Source organism: Carassius gibelio, chromosome A9 (assembly GCF_023724105.1).
Source record: "Carassius gibelio isolate Cgi1373 ecotype wild population from Czech Republic chromosome A9, carGib1.2-hapl.c, whole genome shotgun sequence".
Taxonomy (NCBI): Eukaryota; Metazoa; Chordata; class Actinopteri; order Cypriniformes; family Cyprinidae; genus Carassius; species Carassius gibelio.
Window position 1 is genome coordinate 18,990,298 of NC_068379.1, and position 20,671 is coordinate 19,010,968.

Here is a 20,671-nt window from a genome sequence, read left to right on the forward strand (position 1 = left end):
CAGACACTGATTTGCCCAGTCAGAGGAAAAAGAGCGGATTCAAAGCCAATCACAAAGACTCCTTCAGAGATGCACTGATTGGCTGAGGGGTTGGAAACAGGAGTGTACATACCTTGCCTTATGAAAAGGCCACTGGGGTTTCAGACCATCAGACTAGAACAAAGTTTAGACAAAAGATAGCTATAACATTAAGGAACAACATATCCGACACAATAATCCCACAGTCTGATTTCATTTCTTTTCAATATTTCAAGTTTAAGGCAAAGCTCTGCACAGCACAATAAACCCCCAAAACAGCCCCGGGAGAGAAAGCAAGACAAGGAAAAAAGAAAGTACCAGAGAAAGACAGGCCTTTCGCATCAAGAGAGAGTTTGTTGTTTTCAGCCCAGCAGGCATTTTCTCCTGTGCTGAAGCAGCCATCTGCTCAATGTCAAAGCACCTTCAGCACCAGACACCAGCCAGCACCACAAGCTCACACCAGCTCACCAACACACCAGCAGCAAATATATCATTTATACAAGTGTTGCACTCTGCCAAAGTGATGTTAACTGACTGTGCAGGGGCCTGAAGTAACAGCAGGGAATCAGATTAACCTGCTTAAAGGTCTTATTGCATTAAAATTGTGAGTAGCTCACCTCCTCTTGTCCGATTGGCTGCCTCCTGGGCTCCTAGGGAGGGTTTCGATTTCTATGGGTCCTGGTGCAGAGGGTGGGCTGCTGACCACAGGCATACCGGACCAGGGAGGCCGTGTTTGGGTGGGCTGAGGAAAGAAGCATGTGGGATGCAATTAGGTTCTGCAAAAACTAAGGCAAAAATGCTAAACAGTCTTTCCAAGCCAAATGAGCAAATGCATGATCAAAAAGATGAAGTTCAAATCAAACTATTTAGAAACATGCCGTATATACTTGCTGACTCATTTATAAACAAATGGGTGATCAAATGTATGTGTCAAGTTTCTTTTTTAACAAGTCAAATTCATAATTAACATTTTTTTATATTATTAAAACTGTGAGGTGTAATTGTTTCAAAAGTTTGGGGTTGGTGAGATATAATTTTTGAATTTTTCTTCTTTAAAAGTATTTTATGCTCACCAAGGCTGCATTTAATTTGATAATAAAACAAAAAACAACAATAATAATAATAATAGTGATATTTAAAATAAGTGTTGTCTATTTTAATATATTTAAAATATATATATAAATTCCTGTGCAATACAGCTGACATTTCAGAAACCATTACTTCAGTTTTCAGTGTCACATGATCCTTCAGAAATCATTCTAATATGCTGATCTGGTGCTCAAGAAAGCATCTTCTTATCATCAGGGGAAGTCGTGGCCTAATGGTTAGAGGGTTGGACTCCCAATCGAAGGGTTGTGGGTTCTAGTCTCGGGCTGGACGGAATTGTGGGTGGGGGGAGTGCATGTACAGTTCTCTCTCCACCTTTAATACCACGACTTAGGTGCCCTTGAGCAAGGCATCGAACCCCCAACTGCTCCCCGGGCGCCGCAGCATAAATGGCTGCCCACTGCTCCGGGTGTGTGCTCACAGTGTGTGTGTGTGTGTGTTCACTGCTCTGTGTGTTTCGGATGGGTTAAATGCAGAGCACAAATTCTGAGTATGGGTCACCATACTTGGCTGAATGTCACTTCACTCACTTTAACATTAAATTTTGTAACACTGTATCATCTCACATTTTGCGTTACTTTGAGAATCTGGGAGAAAAACAAAGTCAGAATGCAACAAAAAAGGTAATATGAAGCAATAAAGGAGGCTTTATTTTATAATAATTTTCCTCAAGTTTGGAGTGAAATATGACTGGACATTTAGTCTTAAATCAAATAATTAACAATAAACCCCCGGTTTAAAAAACAATAATAATTGTATAACAGAAAGAAGGTACCTTTGCTTCTAAACTTGGGCTCACTCCGTTATTGTGGTTACTGTGAAAATAGAAGAAAAAATGCAAGTGATATGATAACTAATGTCAGGGTTCATGAGCTACTGTTGACTGACTTCAGTAGGCAGTACAAAGATGGTCCTTTCATAGAGGTGTCCAGAAATCCAACACAGGATAGATAAGAGGGAGCCAAAACTTTCCTAATGTTGCTTCTAGCAAATGACCACATCTTTAAAAAATAAAATTAGTCAAACAATCATACTACAATCATAGCATTAATGTACTTAGTCACAGCATGAGTCTTGAATAACCACCCAATAAATCAGCACTGCAAACTTGCCTGTAGATGATGATGTTCATGTTTGCACCTTTAACAGCTGCTGAATCCCAGTCTAAGTACGGGTGCTTATAAGACTAAAGTGGAACACTCAGTCTGACAGCATGTGCTTAAGCTGACAGACTAGTAATGCATTTTGCACCAGGAAAAAGAATGATATTTAACAGTAGTAGTAGTTAAAGTTTATGTCTTATATCACACTGAAACCATGTTTTAAAAAGAACTCACAAACAAAGATCATTATTTGCCATCATCTCTGTACAGCAAAATGACTTGTACAGTAAAATGACTACAATGAATTGCCTTACTGCCCATAATGATTGCCCTACTGCCCATTTTGGTATAAACTAAAAAATAATCTAAAAAGAGACTGGGCATTAAATCATTCAGCATTTATATGCTGTCACTATACAGTACACACTATATGGTAATAGTAGTATAGTAACTTATATACATTAGTAGTCCACAGAAGCTCTGAGCAGCTCTGAACAGTGTGTTTGTGTGCTTTCAAATGACACATGCTTTATGACTAATGCTAAAACTGGAAGACAACTCATCACTATACAAGAGCCATAAGAATTCCATTGCACAATGAAGGAATGTAAAATACTTACTCTGAGGATTTGTTAGGACCTGGGAAGGGGAACAAAATAATGAACATGTTATTATGCAAGACCACATAAAGCAGAAGTCACAACAAAATTATGTGCATGGACCTGAAACGGTGTTGGCGCTTTACAATAGTGCATAATATAACTCATAGCAGTAAAACAGAAGTCAAATATTTGATAAAGTGATTTTGAAAAGTGATGACTGGTTCACTTGTTGGGTATAAAATAGGGGTGTAGCGGTTTTACAAGATTCACGGTTCGGTTCGATACGATACACTGATGTCACGGTTCGGTACGTTTTAGATGAAGCAAAATGTAAAAACATCTCAACTTTTCAGAATGCCGCAAGCGCACCGCGGGTCATGTGACAAGAACTAACCAATCAGCTTCATCCTTTCCCATAACAACGTTGAAAGCTCAGCCAAGATGAAGGAACAGCTGATCATAGTTGTATATGGATTGCAATTTTGAAATAAATTTAGTAGCAGAGCTAGCCTACTGCAAGTGATTTTTAGAGCTGCAAATCTGTTTATCCTTTGCTGAAATTTCCGCGTCTCATGGAGAGAGCACGTCATTGTTGCTTAGCAAAGACAGACGCCTCAGGGGCGCTTCTGCTCGATCGCTTTGGAAAGGAGGAGAAAGACGAGCCTAGCGGTTTCCACGCCCCTAAGGTGCTCGCTCACTCAGCACGCGCTGAAGGCTCGTTGCAAAATGTCTAATGCATTTAACAGACCAGAAATAGAAGATCCTCCAATAACCAACAGGTCTGGTGTTTGGGTGCACTTTGGATTCCCTGTAAGCTATAATGGTGATGATAGAATGAATGGTAAATAGTAAGGTCTCATATCCGCGGCTATAATGTAAATGTAACGTAAATATATCCCACCAATCGCGGCGGTGATGTCTTTTGTCCTGTTTGAGTGAGTTGGAAATGTCTAAATGCTGCGGGGATAGTTTGTTGCGTGTATGTTTCTCCTTTTTTTCCGTCTTTTCCACTGACACACTAAGGTGATGTCGGCGTAAATGAGTTGACATGTTTCAAGTATTCCCGCTGGTGTTTTTTTGTTTTTTTTGTTTTATGTATTCCCGCTGGTGTACCGTATTGTCATGTAGCAGATGCGACATACCGTTGTTTTTTTATCCACCACTCTCTTGCCATCACCATTATAGCTTACAGGGAATCCAAAGTGCAACCAAACACCAGACCTGTTGGTTATTGGAGGATCTTCTATTTCTGGTCTGTTAAACCCATTGGCCATTTTGCAACGAGCCTTCAGCGCTTACTGAGTGAGTGAGCGCCTGACTGAGTAGCCTAACATAAACATATAAGTTGGTGTTTTTTTCTTCATCGGGGGTGTCAGGGGCGTTGCCTGTTACGTCGTTTGGGTTATTGGGCTACCTTGTTGAACGCATATCATTATATTTCACTTTTTTTTTTTTTTCAAATATATAATTAATTAGTCCAACGAACCATTCGGTACATAATGCGTACCGCGTACCGAACCGAAAGCCTCGTACCGAATGGTTCAATACAAATACGCGTATCGTTACACCCCTAGTATAAAAATATATATATATATATTAAATAAACAAATACTGGTCTTAAATTTAAGAATACCATGCTACTGGAAATGTTGACAATATCACTACATTTAGCCAGTTTTAATTCCGAACAAAGCACAAGACATTTTCTCACCTCTGTTCTGCATGGTCCTTCTAGAGTAACGGCGACTTGGTCTTCTTTCAAATGAGATAGAACGTCTAGCTTTGTTGGCCTTAGTTGTCTGATATTCTGTCTTCCCACTTCCCACAAATAAAAGAAATTAACGTCAGTTACACACATACCTTTAAAACTTTCTTGATAAATCCCTGCTGACTCGATAAGACTGCAGACATTTACTTTTACAGGTAGAGTAATGGAAGTCTAATAATGTCTGAAAGAGAAAAGCCACTGTACTTTGGAGGATAAGAAAACCAACCAGCATTAGCGAACAATAACAAAATAAAAAAAATAAAACCACAACAAAAAAAATGAAATCAAAGATACTTGAATTCATCGATGTAAAAAAATAGGTTCATTCTGGAGCAAGGACAAGTTTTAAAATGAGCGCAGGCAAACAAAAAGCCTGGCCAACAGGGAGCTGAACTGGACAGCGTCAAAGCCTGGGCTGGCAGCTGCTGATAACATACAATTCCATAGTAAGGACAACCAAAACAAACACACACACACACACAGACTATGCCACGATTTACAACTTAGCAGATATTGTGAGGACCTATGAAAAACGGGAAGTCTTATCTCAATCCAGAGAAAAAGAAAAATAAATTCAAGGGACCACTGGACATGATTAGAAAGGGTTTATATTAAAATCAAAAGAGTACATGTGCCCATTGCAGATGCAATAGTAGAGATGTAACATTTTTAAGAGCTTCAAATAAACTAGATCCAGGAAAGTTTATTAACACAATTATTAAATGTCACATGGCAATGGGCATTGACATTCAACTGATGGTTTTAGTGTGTGCTAACTTTTAGTAATTGTCAGAAGTCTTTAGGTTTTTTTTCTTTTTCATTATCTCCCAGACACTCATGATGGACAAATGATTAATGGACTTTAGAAAAAGTGACCTGTATCTGAAACGTGAGCCCATGCGGATGAATCCAGAGCGGTTTGAACTATTCTGGACCGGGCCACGTAGGCGGAAGAAGGCATGGTGCTCTATGGCACACTTCCACAGATGCTTGCATGCCTTCGGATGGTCCATGTGGAAGACGAACGTGTGCTCCTGCTCTTTCCCCTACGGCAGAGGTCAAAATGTAAGAGCAATTTATTACTAACTTGTCCTCTGGTGTTACAAAAGGAAGGAATGCATAAACAAATGTAAAATCAAGAATATGCAGAAAAATGTTGTTTAGAACATAATTCTGTTACCATTTGCCATGCATTGTACAGCTGAACGACTGAAGCTGAAAAAAATCATAATTTGTGTTCTACTAAAGAAACAAAGTCATCTACATCTTGGATGCCCTGGCCAGATAAACATCTAATAATCATTTTTGGGTGTACTATCCCTTTAACCACCAAGAAAGGCTTAAACACTAGACACGACACCTTTGTTACATTATTAACAGAAGCTAATTTGAACTATCCATAGAAGTTACCTTTCAGGGTACACAATTTTTTTCAAACTATTTTAGCCATTTTACACACAGTACATAGAGACTTCTTGTGCATGTTTACAGGGCTGCACAATGTGGCAAACACTGCTATTATAAAAAAAAAAAAAAATAAAAAAAAAACAATACACATTGTGTCATGAGTCATGACTGACATGACTGACATTGTTATTGTATATTTTCAAACTTAGAGTGATGGGCAGTTCACAGCTCCAGTCATTTATAAAGTGTGAAGTGTTTCAGATGCCAGGCATGCCTGAAGGGAGACTGTCATTTATTAATTCAAGCTGGAGAGATGCCAATTATTTTTACCATAAACATAAACAGGTCCTAATACACCTCAAATAACTTTGGGACCACCTACACGCCTACCAGCTGTTTTTAAACTTGATAGCTATGTACGAACAAAACAATCATTAGAACAGTCAGAAGTGGTGACAGGAGATACATTTATGTTAATACCAGCTTTAAACCACATTCGAGTTAAGAGTGTGCATTCTGTTTGTGATCACCCCTCACAAGCAGACGATGTGTGAACCTGTACATGCGTGCGTGTCTGTGTGGGTGAGATGTGTCTTTACCTCTTCTGTCTCCTGCATTACCTGTTCATCATCCTCCACTACCACCAGGGTGAGTTTGCTTTTCCTAAAGTCCAGACGCGTGATCTTGGGCCTGTGCAGACAATCAGTTTGCTTTAGATAAAATGACCATTGACATCACAGTACATGCATCTCAGAATGTTTTACTTAAACACATTTAACATGATTTATGTTTGTTTTATATGTATCGAAATGACTTTATGTATCAACATCTCAACAATAATGTGTTTAAAGATAGACAGATTACAGATTATTGTGGTAATACTTGCAACATCTATACAGTGAATGTGCTAAATAATGTTTTTAGTCTTTCCTGTGATGGGGCAGTCCAGAGAGAGGAGACAAAAGTTTGTTTTAAGTTAAATGTCAGACGTAGTATATTGTACAGCCTAAATAACAATAATAAATAAGAAAAAAGATTTAATGCATAATGTGGGATTTTTAATTCTAAACAAACCTGAAATACTCCGGTACTCTTATTTTGAAATGTCTCTGCTTTATTACTTCCAACAGTTGAGGGAGATCACATTAAGCCATTTCATAGTAACTGCTTTTCTGTCTCAAAATGTAAGACTTTTTTATACCATGTAATATATTTAAGACTTTTTATTACTTTATACTTTTTTTTCCACAATAAACTTCCGTTGTAAAGAGCTGGTGAAGGAGAACTTACCAGAAGAACAGACCAATCTTAGTTTCCCCCTCAAACACAAGCACTCCAGTGGGGGTCAAACCTAGGCTGTATTCATTTCCGTCCCGTGCCTGGAGGAACGCGGTAACATAAAGAACAGATAAGCTTCCGGATAAATACCCAGATTGAAGACAGCCTCTCCCCTCAAAATCCTGATTTCAACAAACTTGCATGTTTCAAATGCATACCTTGACCATATGCATGTCCACCCCATACATCTCCAGCCATTTGGCCTTATTCAGGTAGTTTATCTCAGCTTGTGCTGGCGTCTGACCCCTGCGACATCAGCAAAAAAACAGGGTTAAGTAAAATCGAAAGAAAATAAAACAACCCAAGCTGCTGCACATCCTGCTGTAGATTATAGCTTGTCAAGGTTATAGTGATGGGTCATAAATCAGATAAAAAAAGTGTTCAGGGTCAACAGCAGAGCTTTGGTTGAGGAGACGGGAGAGGTGATGACCCACACATTGAACTAAAACTCCTTTACGTTTATATTTCCTCTCTAAGCACTTACTTAAAAGGAGTCGTCATGTGCAGATAGGTACGTTTTTTATAGAATGAGCTCCCTTATACATACCTGCACTCCTTCCATGCATTGTAGATGGCTGCTTCCATTTCTTCTGTCTGGTCTGAGATGAAGCGGAATTCTGACACCAGGTCAAGTCTGTGTTCAGCAGGGTCACAATCACCCAATTCAGCTGAAAGATACAGGTTAGCATTTACATGAATACATTTTAAAACATTAAACATCAATCAATCTATTTAATGTAAAAAAAAAAAAAAAAAAAAAAAACCTTCAATAATTATGTAGTGAAGCAACTCCATTTGTCCGTGAACAAGTATGATATACTAGTTTTGAAGGATGAAATTGGAATTAGTTTATCTAGTTTGAGCATTCCAATCGCGAGCAGCAGCAGATTGAAAAGATGTAAGACCAAACGCAGAATTAGTTTTGGGAATGCTTAGTTGAAGATGAAGTGAGGACCGAGTGTTATATGTGACGGCCTTTGGCTGCAGCACGTGACCTAAGTAAGGAGGTGAGTGGCCGGGAAGTGTCTTGTAAATGAAGGTGAACCAGTGAATTTGTATGAAGATTGTGAAGGGAGGGCCAGTTAACAGATGAATATAAAGCACAGTGGTGTGTATTGAAGCGTGCATTTGTGGCAAACCTGACAGCAGAATGATAAAAAGCATCAAGTTTTGAAAGAGTGCAATTGCAAGCCACCTTGTATATAGTGTCTCCATAGACTAACATGGGTAGAATGGTCATTTGAATGAGAGTAAGTCTGGCAGAGGTGGTGAATGAAGAGCGGTTTCTGTAAAGGAAACCAAGCTTGGCTTTGACCTCTGATTACAGCTTTGATAATGGTGAAAGTTTCCAACCAGATGCCCAAGTAGTTATATGCAGTGACTTGTTCTAGAATAGCCCCCTTGCAGGCAGTGATGTTAAGGGCAGGAGGAGGCGTAGTACTCTTACGGTAAAACCACATTATTTTTGTTTTGGAGGTATTGAGAGCGAGTTTGAGATGTGTAAAAGACTGCTGTAGTTGGTAAAAGCTTTCTTGCAGGGTAGCTTGAACAGCCTCAGGGGAGGAACCTGAAGCATAAAGGATTGTATCATCAGCATATAAGTGGATGAGTGAGTCACCAACTGCCTGGGGAATGTTATTAATATTAATTAAGAAAAGGGTTTAGGAGCCCTTTCTGATTCTGGATTTAAATTGATTTCAGGAAGCACAGTTCTGTCACTTACCCTGTAAAGCATACGAAGCCAACTCCACTGCTGTGTCGAATGGGCACTCTAACCTGGATTAAACACGGTGATCACAGTGTATTTAGACAAAGCCATCAGACGTTTAAGGTTTATAAAAGTGTTTTTCAAAGTACTTTAATACAGTGAGACATTTATGAAAGACTGTGTCAGATGTGAAAGGTTTTTTTAACAATATATCCAAACAACTTCTTTGGGTGGCCTGTATTTTTAAGAATGAAACTGTCAATGTAGACAACCGATTGCTCAAAAACAAATTTTATGTAGCCAACCTTTAAATAATACTCAGTCAAATATCATTAATTTTTAACATTCACAACAAAAATTCAAAATATATTGCCACTTACTTCCCACTGAGAATGTCCTGCTTTAACTGTAGGACAAAAAGGTATCTACAAAACAATGAAGATGAAAGGAGTGAGTACAACAGTTGCATGAATATTAGTAGATTGATTATGATACAAACAGGATGAACCTTGTTAGCTCCTCGTGCAAGTTGTTGGGCTCTGAGGAGTAGAACTTTACTCTCATATGGAGGCAATATGGTGGTCCAACTGAATCAAGGCAAAAAGCAGAGAACATAACAGACGTGGTCAGCAAAAAGCCTTACTAGAAATGGTCAGGTTTTTAGTGCACAAATATACAGCTTATTGTGATGTAAAAAGTATTGCGGCTAAACATTTCAGAAAGAATGTCATGTAAGTGATGAAATACAGTATCATTTTCATGTTTCATTATTACCTGCCCTTCACAGACATAGTTAAGCATTAACTTTATTCAAACCGCTATTTCTGAGAGCACCAAGGAAGAATAACTAAAACATTGCTCTGTTATAAAGACTTGTGAGCTGCCTACAGGGGCGTAGCCCCTACTTTTCAGAAGGGGGGCAGAAATGACTCACACACGCGTGCACCACACGTGGGTGTGTGTGTGTGTGTGTGTGTGTGTGTGTGTGATCAATACTGCTCCTATAATCAAACCTCTCCCAAACAGCATTTATCAAGAAGTGAGCACAGTAGTAAGAACAGTATTTTACTTACTTTTGACTTGCTTTTTGATGCTCTTGGTGACATCAAGCCAGTGCTGTAAATTGAAGTAAATGAAACATTTCACATGTTTGGGTTGTGGAGAACCTTAAGTTTGCTGCATATATTATATATAAAGTAAAAATGGGAATTCATGAGCCACTTTGGCTGGTGGGCAAAAATAGATTTTCTACTCTGGTTTGAAAACGCCAGAAAATTCTGTCCCGTCTATTGAGCTGGGCTGCTCTAACAGGGTGATGTATGAACAATGTGGAGGGAGGGATTGAGGAGACACTGATGGAAGAATAGTGTGTCTCAACCTCTCCCACACATTCCTCACACCCTCTTCCCTCCCTCTTTCTGTTCTACACATAAGACTCTGCACTAGCCTGAGCCCTGTCTGCTACTCTTTGCACATTCAACTATTTATTCCTCTTAAAGATACATAGCTGTCAATAAACAGTTTATCAGAATATGAGTCCCTAATTCATTTTTAATTAGTTGAACAGAAGTTATTAAATAACCATTGCAAATACTGAAAAAGAACCATCGGAAAAGTTAAAGGAAAAAAAAGATCAGCTCCTGATTTTTATTGACTGTGCAGTAACAATGTTTCTACAATGCAAGCTGGGAATGCAATAAATGCAAATGCAATTAATTTAGCTAGGTACATCAATGAAAACAGCATCCAGACAGCCAAAACTTCTGGGAGTTGTGTTTGATTCAAAGCACATCATGAAGACCCAGTCATGACTCATGAGTATTTGTAATCAACATCAGGCAGAGGGTTCAGTTAAGAATGCACGTCACAGCTCTCTTTGACTCACTTCACTGGCTACCAGTTGCTGCCTGAATACATTTTAGTAAGCCCCCTTACTCCTCAGCAAATCAACTCTGTAAAGGTACTCCGTATTTGTATGTAGCTTTGGATACAAGTGTAAACCATATTAATAAATGAAAATAAAAGTCAAGCTTACTACAACATAAGTTTATTGCAGGTAACGACAGAGGCGTTCTAGTTTTATCATGATGCAACCATCCACACTGGAGGTGAGCAAGTGTTGACTATTTGAACAGAACAGGCCCATCAATCAGATCAAATCATCTGATATATCAAAGCACACATTGTATTCACTATCTAGAAATCCTTTTGCTCCTACTGGTACTTGTGCTGAATCCATGAAGCGCAGGCCAAAGTAATCCTTCTCCACAACGTCCAAGTGATACATGATCTGTTCAAACAGCTCTGCACCTTTGGCTTTTTTCTGGAAAGAGAGAGAGAGAGAGAGAGATAATTATTTAAATCCTTACAGTCTAGTGCCTTGCATGATTAACTTTTAAACTGATATTAACAGTGTAATATTAAACAAAGTTCTTTGTTTTTTTTATTTTCTTTTTTATAACCAAGTATGTTTACTGGAACTACATGTACTGGCTGGCAATAGCTCTGATACAGCAGGTCAGTGGATAAGGTCTTGGCCAAGTAGGTCAATCTAACATTGACTACTGCCCATTTTTCTCTGTTCCAAACATCCAGATCAAAAACTCTCAGTTTTTTTTTTTCCATTTAACTAGAAACACTCCATCCGTCTATTGGATATAAACTTTAATATTAAAGGGTTAGTTCACCCAAAAATGAAAATTAGGCCATAAATAACTCACCCTCAAGGCATCCTAGGTGTATGACTTTCTTCTTTCAGATGAATCCAGTTGAGGTTGTATTAACAATTGTCTTTGATCTTTCAAGCTGTTTAATGGCACTCAGCAGGTGCTGCACTGCATCAGTCCAAATGAAGCGAAATAAAAAGCACCCATCAATTAAAAATAAGTGTTTTACATGGCTCCAGGGTATGAACAAAGGCCTCATATAGCGAATTGATGCGTTTTTGAAAGAAAGCAAAGTGTCCTTATTTTAGCAAAGGAAAACCTCTTGGCTTATATCGAAATCCTCTGACATTCTTCTTTACAAATCCTCATTCTGTACTTCTAATTAGTCATTGTTGTTTTGTTTTGATCTCTCCTCTGCACTTCCACATTCATCACTTCTCAGCAGCGCATGCGCAGCGCCGACCTCATACATCTACCTGGAGCTGCTTCCATGTACAACTGTTGGTGCAAGCTAGATTATTATTAAACATTTTAAATATTTATTTAACACTTTATTTTACTTCTTTTGTACTGATGCATGATGCAATTTTTTTTACACAGCTCTGACTGGATTTGTCTGAAAGAAGAAAGTCATATACACATAGGAATCCTTGAGGGTGAGTGATTTATGGCCTAATTTTCTTTTATGGGTGAACTAACCCTTTAATGTAAAACATTTCAACTTCCAAACTGCAGGAAGAGCTCTCCTGGTCTTTCTCTGTCTGAATAAGCCTTAACAGCTCAAACTCTTGACTTCAATTGTGCCTGATTCAATCGAAGCCAGTGATACAGTCACATTCTAGCGTAACAATGGAGGATGCCCCTGACCCATGACCAGCAAAGACAGAAACAAAAAGAACATTTCAAACATTTCGCAAGGTTGGTTTTAAGCAGGGATGCACCGATCATGATTTTTCTTGGCCGATTTTTTACAAGCAAACTGGCCGATTCCGATACCCTTTTTTTGTCTTTAAGCAACAAACAAGAAATAAGGAAAGTGTGCATAAACAAGATGTTGATTTGGTATTTAATAGGCCGAACTGGCTTTTGGCTATTGAAAACAATAACCATAACCATCTGAAATTAACGGCAGTAACTGCACAGTAAGTAGCCTACATTCAATACACACATAGATGGTATAGACATCAGCATTTAGGTTTTGTTTTTGAATTGGGTTGAAACTACATAGAACTGTCCTTGTAACCATGTGAAATAAAAAAGGCAACAACTGCATAGTTCTACAATCCAAACAACACTCATTCAATAAGATGTTTCTTAATCAGCATTTAGTATTTTAGTTTTTACATTTGGTTTTAAATTAAAATAAAAAGCTAAATAAAAATATGCTCTATAAATAAATTATTCCAAAATGCTAAAATCAAATAATGTTGGTGCGAATAAAACAAAGATGCAAAGTGTTTCTTTCATCCAAAAATAGGGTAATGAATGATTCACATCTATATTTTTTTTTACTTGAGTTAATGAAAAATAAATAACTATTGTCTCAAGTTAAAAAATATAGATGTGAATCATTACCCTAAAATATTTTAATTGGATGAATGAAACACTTTTTTTCATTGTGCTACAGCAGGTGATTTTTAAATAAAATTAAGTCAATGTAATTTTAAAGTAAAATAAAAATAATCATCCTATACAGAACTGACGTTTACTTCTTGTTTTTAAACGTGACATGCAAATTCTACTTTACAAAAAAAAAAAAAAAAAAAAAAAGCATTTCAGTTTTTTCACAGTTTAGTCCCTTTCGTTGAGCTGAACATCCCTTCACTGTCTCTTGTGCAGGGCGTGGACAGGTACAGTACGCTCACAAAACTTCAGTGAGCGCAGGAAAGGGGCTCTTAAGTGCTGCAGTTGACTGCTCGCTTCCTGCTATCGGTGCCTCAGACGATTAGCGCTGCACTTCCAGTGCTGAACGGCTGCCCATGTCTTGCGCACAGATTCCGAAATACATCCACACAAATTACATGAAAGCGAATGATTACAATGTAGTCTGTGCACGTGGGCGCATTTCCGGAAAAATGTGCTAAAAAAAAAAAAAAAAAAAAAAAAAACGGCCGATGGGCTGATTTCTGTTCCAAAAATATTCCTTCCGGTTTGTCACAAGTTTCGGAAAGTTTTTTTCGAGTATGGCTCTGTGTGACGTTAGATGGAGCGGAATTTCCTTATATGGGTCCTAAGGGCACTTCTCCCGGAAGAGCACGCACTCCCGTAGAGCAGAGCACTGAGAGCACAACAGACGTTCACTGATCAGAGCGAGAGCGTCGCGTAATGTCACAAAAGGAGTGTGTTTTTGGTTGCCAGGGCAAGACAACCCTGCACAGATTACCAAAAAAAAAAAACAGCATTAAGGGACCAGTGGATGGAGTTTATTTTTACAGAGCATCAACGGAGTTGTGCAAGTGTTTGTGTTTGTTCCCTGCATTTCGAAGATGCTTGTTTTACAAACAAGGCCCAGTTTGACGCCGGATTTGCACATCATTTATTTCTTAAGGATAATGCAGTCCCAACAAAAAAGGGTCACGATCGTGTGTTGGAACCGCATGCGCACGCAAAAGCCTACTGGCGCTTGTGATTCTTTAGCTCCGCCCACACGTCACGCCTCCAGCCGGTCGTGTTTTTCCGGGAAAAATCGGTACAGACTATCTTTCTCTTATGAATATAATAAAACTAAAGACTTTTTGGAGTTATGAAGGATGCAGTACTACTCTATAGGTACTTAAGATTAACAGGATATTGAGTGAAAACAAGCATTTCAACCCCTCTTTAAGCAAAAACTGGCCGGTTCCGATTTATGGCTGGTCAACCGATGCATCCCTAGTTTTAAGCAAGTGATAAATGTTACTACTTGAAGCGATTACCAAAGGGGCCATTTAATGGACTGTCTGATGTAAATCAAAGAGAGTTATAAAGTTTAAATTTCTTGTTTTCAGAAGACCCAAGATAAAAAAACACCTTTATCTTTGGCATACTCTATTTTAAATACACTGTTTAGTACTCAAAGTAGTAGTTTATTGTCAGCTACATCCATGCTAGCATCTCCATGTATGAAAAAGAATGCTGACACACAAGTGTCTCTCCCAACTGTTCCACTCAGATTTGGGAAGACTGGTTTAGCTGTAGCCCAGGCGAACAGCACCGGATGCTCACGCAGGCCCCAATGAGTTGGCATAGTGTACAAAGCATCCCAGTGAACTGCAAGAATGCAGACAAAGAGTCCATTGTGTGCTTGAGTGAACCTCAGGCTCAGGACTCACATTGTTCAGCTGAAGTTTTCCAGGCTGCTAGGCCAAAATACAGCCTTTGGAGGCTCAGTTACTTCCTCAGTGTGCTTCCAGCAAGCAGGACAGAAAGTAACACTTGGTTTGATTGCTTGTTCTGAACCTGTATCTACCACCCTCGCTCAGGTTTAACATGTTTATATGCTAATAGTTGTGAATAACAAATAACAAAACAAGAAAATCTGAGAAGTTGCACATATAGGCTATGTTTGCACTGTTCAATTTTTGGGATTGACAACCACATTTACTTACAGGTGTGAGTCTCAAAATGTCCAGTTCAAACAATGATTTACAGTAGCATCTCAAATACTGTCTGTGTGAATGTGCAGTTGGAGTCAAGCCTGTATTCCTGACCACTAACCATAGTCGGCGTAGTTAACGCGGAATAAAGTGTTTATCGTTAGAGATTTTGCTATATCGTGTATTCTGCGATATGTAAATATATCTGCGTAACATAGTAGGGGAGTGCTTTAATCTTTACCGGTATTATGTTGATACATGATATGGATTTTGCTATACCGTGGACACCATTATATATTCATGAATTAAAATTTTGCATTTATATAGTTTTTTGTTTTTTTTTGTAATAACAGCAATTGTTGCACATTGTTTTATTTAGACTATAAGTCTATGATAATTACTGACTTCAAACAACATGCATTTAGCTAATAAATATTTTTGTTGGACAATAGACCTTGTTGGGAATGCACTGCTTGCTTGGCGGCAGAACAGTGAACTATGTCTTTACCGGACACGATACTGCCGCGTCGCAACAGATTTTGTCTGTCTAGTGTCTCCAACTCTGTGTCAGTGCCTCATAAACTACTGTTGGGGATTTGTCGTGTCTTGCCGCATCCATAGAATCATCACTGATTATAAAAAGTATTTTGTCACGCTGCGCTGCTCTCGTCCGTTAGACAGGGTGTATTAAGCCTTCTTATTTAGGCTACTTTCTTGTTTAACGGTATTATTTCTTTGATATTTATTTTAGTGTTTTGCAGGATGCATATTCACTGACGGAAGTGCTATATAAATGTATATATATATAAATATATCACAGCTCTCTGCAATACAACTCAGCTTCTTCGATCGCACTTAGGGCTATGTAGAAATATAAATGGACGATGCATAGTTCTGCTCTAAGCATGAAAGTTACAAGTTTGTGAAATGACTTCCAGTGCTAGGTAAAGGTAAAGCAGATTATGAATATACTTAAGGTTCACACATACCAAAACAATGTGTCTACACTAGACGCGAGTGGCACGATTAAGCAGCACAAATGTTTATAACATTGATAATCAGAAATGGTTAATGAGATTGAAAATATTTTTCTCTACAAGAGGAGGACCGGCAGAAAACGTTTGGGAACCACTGGCGTACTCAAAAACACAATATTTAATTTAATTTAATCAATAAAGGCCTACCTCATGTTGACATTTTTTGAGAAAAACAAATGGCACAAAAAAAGTCTTTCACGTCTATGTCCCGTCCGTCAATTTTCTAGTTATAATATTTTGCCTGTAATTGTTTTTCATCATAATCGCAATATAATATCGATACCGCCTGGACAATGCAAAATGTCATGATATCAATTTTAGCTCATATCGCCCACCCCTAAAACATAGTACTACTTAAAAGTTATATACACCTTGGAGTGACAAGTAAACATGCATGAATGAGAAAATAAAGAGTGGGACGCACTTGATAGTCATAAAGTGTAATAAGCAGTGAAAAAATAACTCAATGCGGTGCTGACTGACTCACACATTGAGAAAGTGCATCTCTCAGACAGTATGTGATCGCAAAAACAGATCTCTTTTGTGCTTGGTCAAATAGGCACAAAATTATGTCAAAATGGCCATCATGAGGAGTATTCATGTAAACACAGTCAGTTATGTGAAAATAAATGTAAGAGTAGGGCTGTGCAATTAATTGAAAAAACAATAATCTATATAAAACTCTGTCATTAATGTTGCACTTGATTGAATCACTTCTGGATCTTTAATAAGAATCAGTTCCTGTTTGATTGATATAGTGAAGACTATGTAGTGTTTTATGTATACACTATTTTCAATTTCTGAAATATTTCTTACGACGTTAAATAAACTTACTCTACCTGACTGTAGTCTACTGTAGTGAATAAATTAAAAGTTTTTTTATATATTTATTTGTTCTATTGTATTTGTAATTTGCTGCTTTTTCTTATTTTGAATAACATATATGATATAAAAATAGCTATGTCGACATAAATATTGTTAATAAAAGTTATCATACCATGAAATAAGATTTTGGTCATATTGCCCACCCCTATTGACACTAATATCCAATATGGCAACGTCCATAAAACTGAAAAGTCTCATAAATAAATAAGACTTGATACGAGTTCATCCGGATCGAGTCCCAAAACACACTCACTGCCAATCAGCAGTAAAGAGCTCGTCTAGTAAAGATACGGAAAAGAGAGTGCTCAGGTTGGATATTAGCAGATCAACTACAGATAGTGAGAGATGGCAAATAAAAAAAAAAAAAAAGAGGAACATTTCAGAGAAACAAATAATTAAAAAAAGAAAGGTTACGATCAGGGAAGAGGTAGGACCTGGAATATAGTTGAAGCAGCTTCCCAGCGGTGGAGAGAACTCAGGGAGCGGAAGGGAATTGGACGCCAAGGTTGATTTGCTTCATCTTGATATGCGAGTTATGATGGTTTTGCTTTTTCACACAACTAATCTGTGTTGGGTTTTCCTTCAATATGCTGCGGCCGGCAGCAGGTATAGCAGATTCCATAGCAGAGCTCAAACACACGACTAACAACCGTATTCTGTTGGTGTATGAACATGGCCATATATTCTTCTATTAAAGCACTGCAACTAAAATATTACAGTTTTAGTCAATAAAGTAGTCATCCTAAACTAACAGGCTGACCCCACCAGGCTTGGCTTCATTCTTCAATGTGAGAGAACATATATGTCAAGCCAGGAAATTAAGTGAACTTGAATCCTCCACCTTCACACTGGGCAGTGAAACAGCGACTCAGTATTTATGGGTATCCGGGGAGACTGTTTGAAATGCTTCTCCTTGGAGATGCACCAGATGGTCACTGCATGTTTGTGCAGCTTGCGAACTGTAAAGATATTTATGTCTCTCTTCCAGCAGCATAGTACTATACAATGAGTTTGTTGTCTCTCTGTCTACAGAGGTGCCGTGGTTGGTCATCTGTTCTTTGGTGCTTAAATTGGGTGAACAGGAGACCAGAAAAAATAAATAAATAAAAATAAATCAGTTTCTACAGTGCTTTTTAAAAAGCATATATTGTAGAATTTTTATCCTGCCAAAATCCTCCTTTAATGCTATGTAAGAACGTAAGTAATGTGGGTTTGGAAGATTACGATTTTAGCGTAAACTACTATGGCATGTGAATCCCGCTTACATTGGTTATTTCCTCTTCAAGCCTCAAACAGGCCATTAGTAATCTACAGAGACCAGCCCAAAAACCACACTGAACCGCACTTAATTGCCATTAAAAAAAACATATGAAAAAGTATGAATTATGCAACAATATTTGCTAATAATAATGTTAGCATACTTTGCATTTCAATTCAGTTCTATGCAAGAACATATCTTATTGTAGTCTAAACATTAACTTATTGTAGGAATGTAATCTTAATTTATTGTAAGATAAAAATTAGGGCTGGTAAGCGATTCAAATTTTTTATATAATTAATTGCATGTGGTGATTAATCAAATTTGGAGAAACTACTCCAAAAAGATAATTTAAAGTCATTGTTGTGTAAAGCATCAAACAGAGATTACAAAAAGTAGGTTCAACAAGAAATATTTTCATTTTGACAATGTAATTCATGCAATGGTGAAAAAAAAAAAAAAGGCAATATAGGCCTACATTGGGGGAAAATGTGAAAAACCGTGTTCGGTATTCGGCCTTCGGTCCATTGTTTCATTTTGTTTAGCCAAAAAGGTTCATCCTTCGTAAAAAAATAAAAATTTTCATTTTAGGGGGGCTCAGCCCCAAATGAGGGTATAATAATTAAAAATAATAATAATAATAATCATAAAAGAAATAAAATAAATGTTTGACTAATAGGGTAGGGTAGTACTGTATACTAAACTCATTGCAGTATACCACTGTATTGAACAGATGGGTTGGCCTATAACATTTGAGTAATGAATAAGCCAAATACAGTACAAACCTCTTTCTTTAGCTCAAGTATAGAAACCTCTTTCTATGCTCAAGTACTGTCCGTCACTGTCGTTAATCATTTCGGTGCATGACTGTATGGTAGTTAATGCACTGTAATATGTTTTATATTGAAAGTTACATCTACAAGTTAAAATGGCAACATGATCGTTTTATAAAGTATGCGCTTATGTGTTAAAGTGCTAAATTTTTGCTTGAGAAAACCGCTGTGGTGATGAGGGGGTGAATGGAGTGAAAACTTTACAGCAGATAATAAAACCGATTACGAACCAATAACATTTTGAAACCTGTATTTACGACAAAGAACTGCACAGATGCTGATATTATGACCATCCACGATACGTATCGCGGTACTCTTGGTACGTACTGCCGTCCGCCCCACACACTTGAGACTGACCTCCCTTGCACTACGGCTCATCTCAAATCTGATGATGCATGAAAAAAATATGGTTTGCTGAAAAAGAACAAGTAAAACAGACTATTGGCTTCCCACATTACAACAGCAATAATCAAAAAGCGTGGACAAACAACACAGAATGCCATATGCACGCTAGTATGAAAGTGTTACTGTATACTAGACTATAAACAAAATGGTAAATATCATCTGCAACAATATATCCCAATAATATATTTTGGTAAGATGATACCTAAATGCTTCTTAAAAACTCTGTTGTTTCAATTGTGGGTGGCAAAATGTATAATGTTAATAATAAAATAACTTTTTTCAAAAGTCTGTTGTATCATATTTGACACACACATGCTTACATGACTATTTTGCAAAAAACAAATATGAATGAATAATCAAGAAACCCAAGTTGCTTCAGTCCAGTAAATGTTCATCATGAAATATTAATAACAATATTAATTTAGTACTTATGTTTAATAAAAAGGCCATTTACTTGCTAAAACAGTATGGACTATCAGTCGGTGGCAGAAGGCATGATGTAGTAGTTTGTTCATTGTTCAGTTTTTTTAAGCAAGTTATTTTTTTATTTCATGCTGATAATTTAGGGGCCTTACAAATTAATGTATCAAATATGATACAGCAGGCTTTACAAAGTTAAGATGCATGCACCGGCAGGAAAAAAGACCAGCCTGAGAGCACAGTTTCTTATTTTACCCACCAGAGATGTCTAGTTTCACTGTTCTTTTCTCCCAGGATAAACAGCAATGAACAATGGAGAGTATTCTCGCTGTCATACTGGAGTATCAGCGTGACTCAGTAGGCAAGTTTCTGTCAGAGCACAGGCTGAAAATTTATCCCTAGGATTCAACCTTGAGCTTCAAAGAAGGTCACATTTTAAGTTGCAACCACACAAGATTGCAACGCAACTAAAACAGATTGTATTGCAACAAGTATACCTGGCAAGAGCACTGAAACTGACCACAGATCGGTTTATGAAAAC

At 37.7% G+C, this 20,671-nt stretch overlaps 1 protein-coding gene across 5 annotated transcripts in view; it reads right to left on the reverse strand.

Annotated features, from left to right (window-relative positions):
* LOC128019854 (band 4.1-like protein 5) overlaps positions 1-20,671 on the reverse strand; it is a 37,367-nt gene that overhangs the window by 15,486 nt on the left and 1,210 nt on the right. For 3 of the 5 annotated variants that reach the window (XM_052606148.1, XM_052606147.1, XM_052606146.1), the window contains exons 3-16: positions 11,270-11,374; positions 10,125-10,167; positions 9,560-9,638; positions 9,432-9,476; positions 9,067-9,119; positions 7,891-8,011; positions 7,502-7,589; positions 7,296-7,384; positions 6,605-6,695; positions 5,475-5,644; positions 4,542-4,648; positions 2,849-2,867; positions 1,901-1,940; positions 636-760 (exon numbers count right to left, since the gene is read on the reverse strand). In XM_052606148.1, the coding sequence (XP_052462108.1) occupies positions 636-760; positions 1,901-1,940; positions 2,849-2,867; positions 4,542-4,648; positions 5,475-5,644; positions 6,605-6,695; positions 7,296-7,384; positions 7,502-7,589; positions 7,891-8,011; positions 9,067-9,119; positions 9,432-9,476; positions 9,560-9,638; positions 10,125-10,167; positions 11,270-11,374 (1,175 nt within the window). The remainder of the gene's footprint in view (positions 1-635; positions 761-1,900; positions 1,941-2,848; positions 2,868-4,541; positions 4,649-5,474; positions 5,645-6,604; positions 6,696-7,295; positions 7,385-7,501; positions 7,590-7,890; positions 8,012-9,066; positions 9,120-9,431; positions 9,477-9,559; positions 9,639-10,124; positions 10,168-11,269; positions 11,375-20,671) is intronic. The other 2 variants (XM_052606149.1, XM_052606150.1) reach the window with 2 other exon arrangements.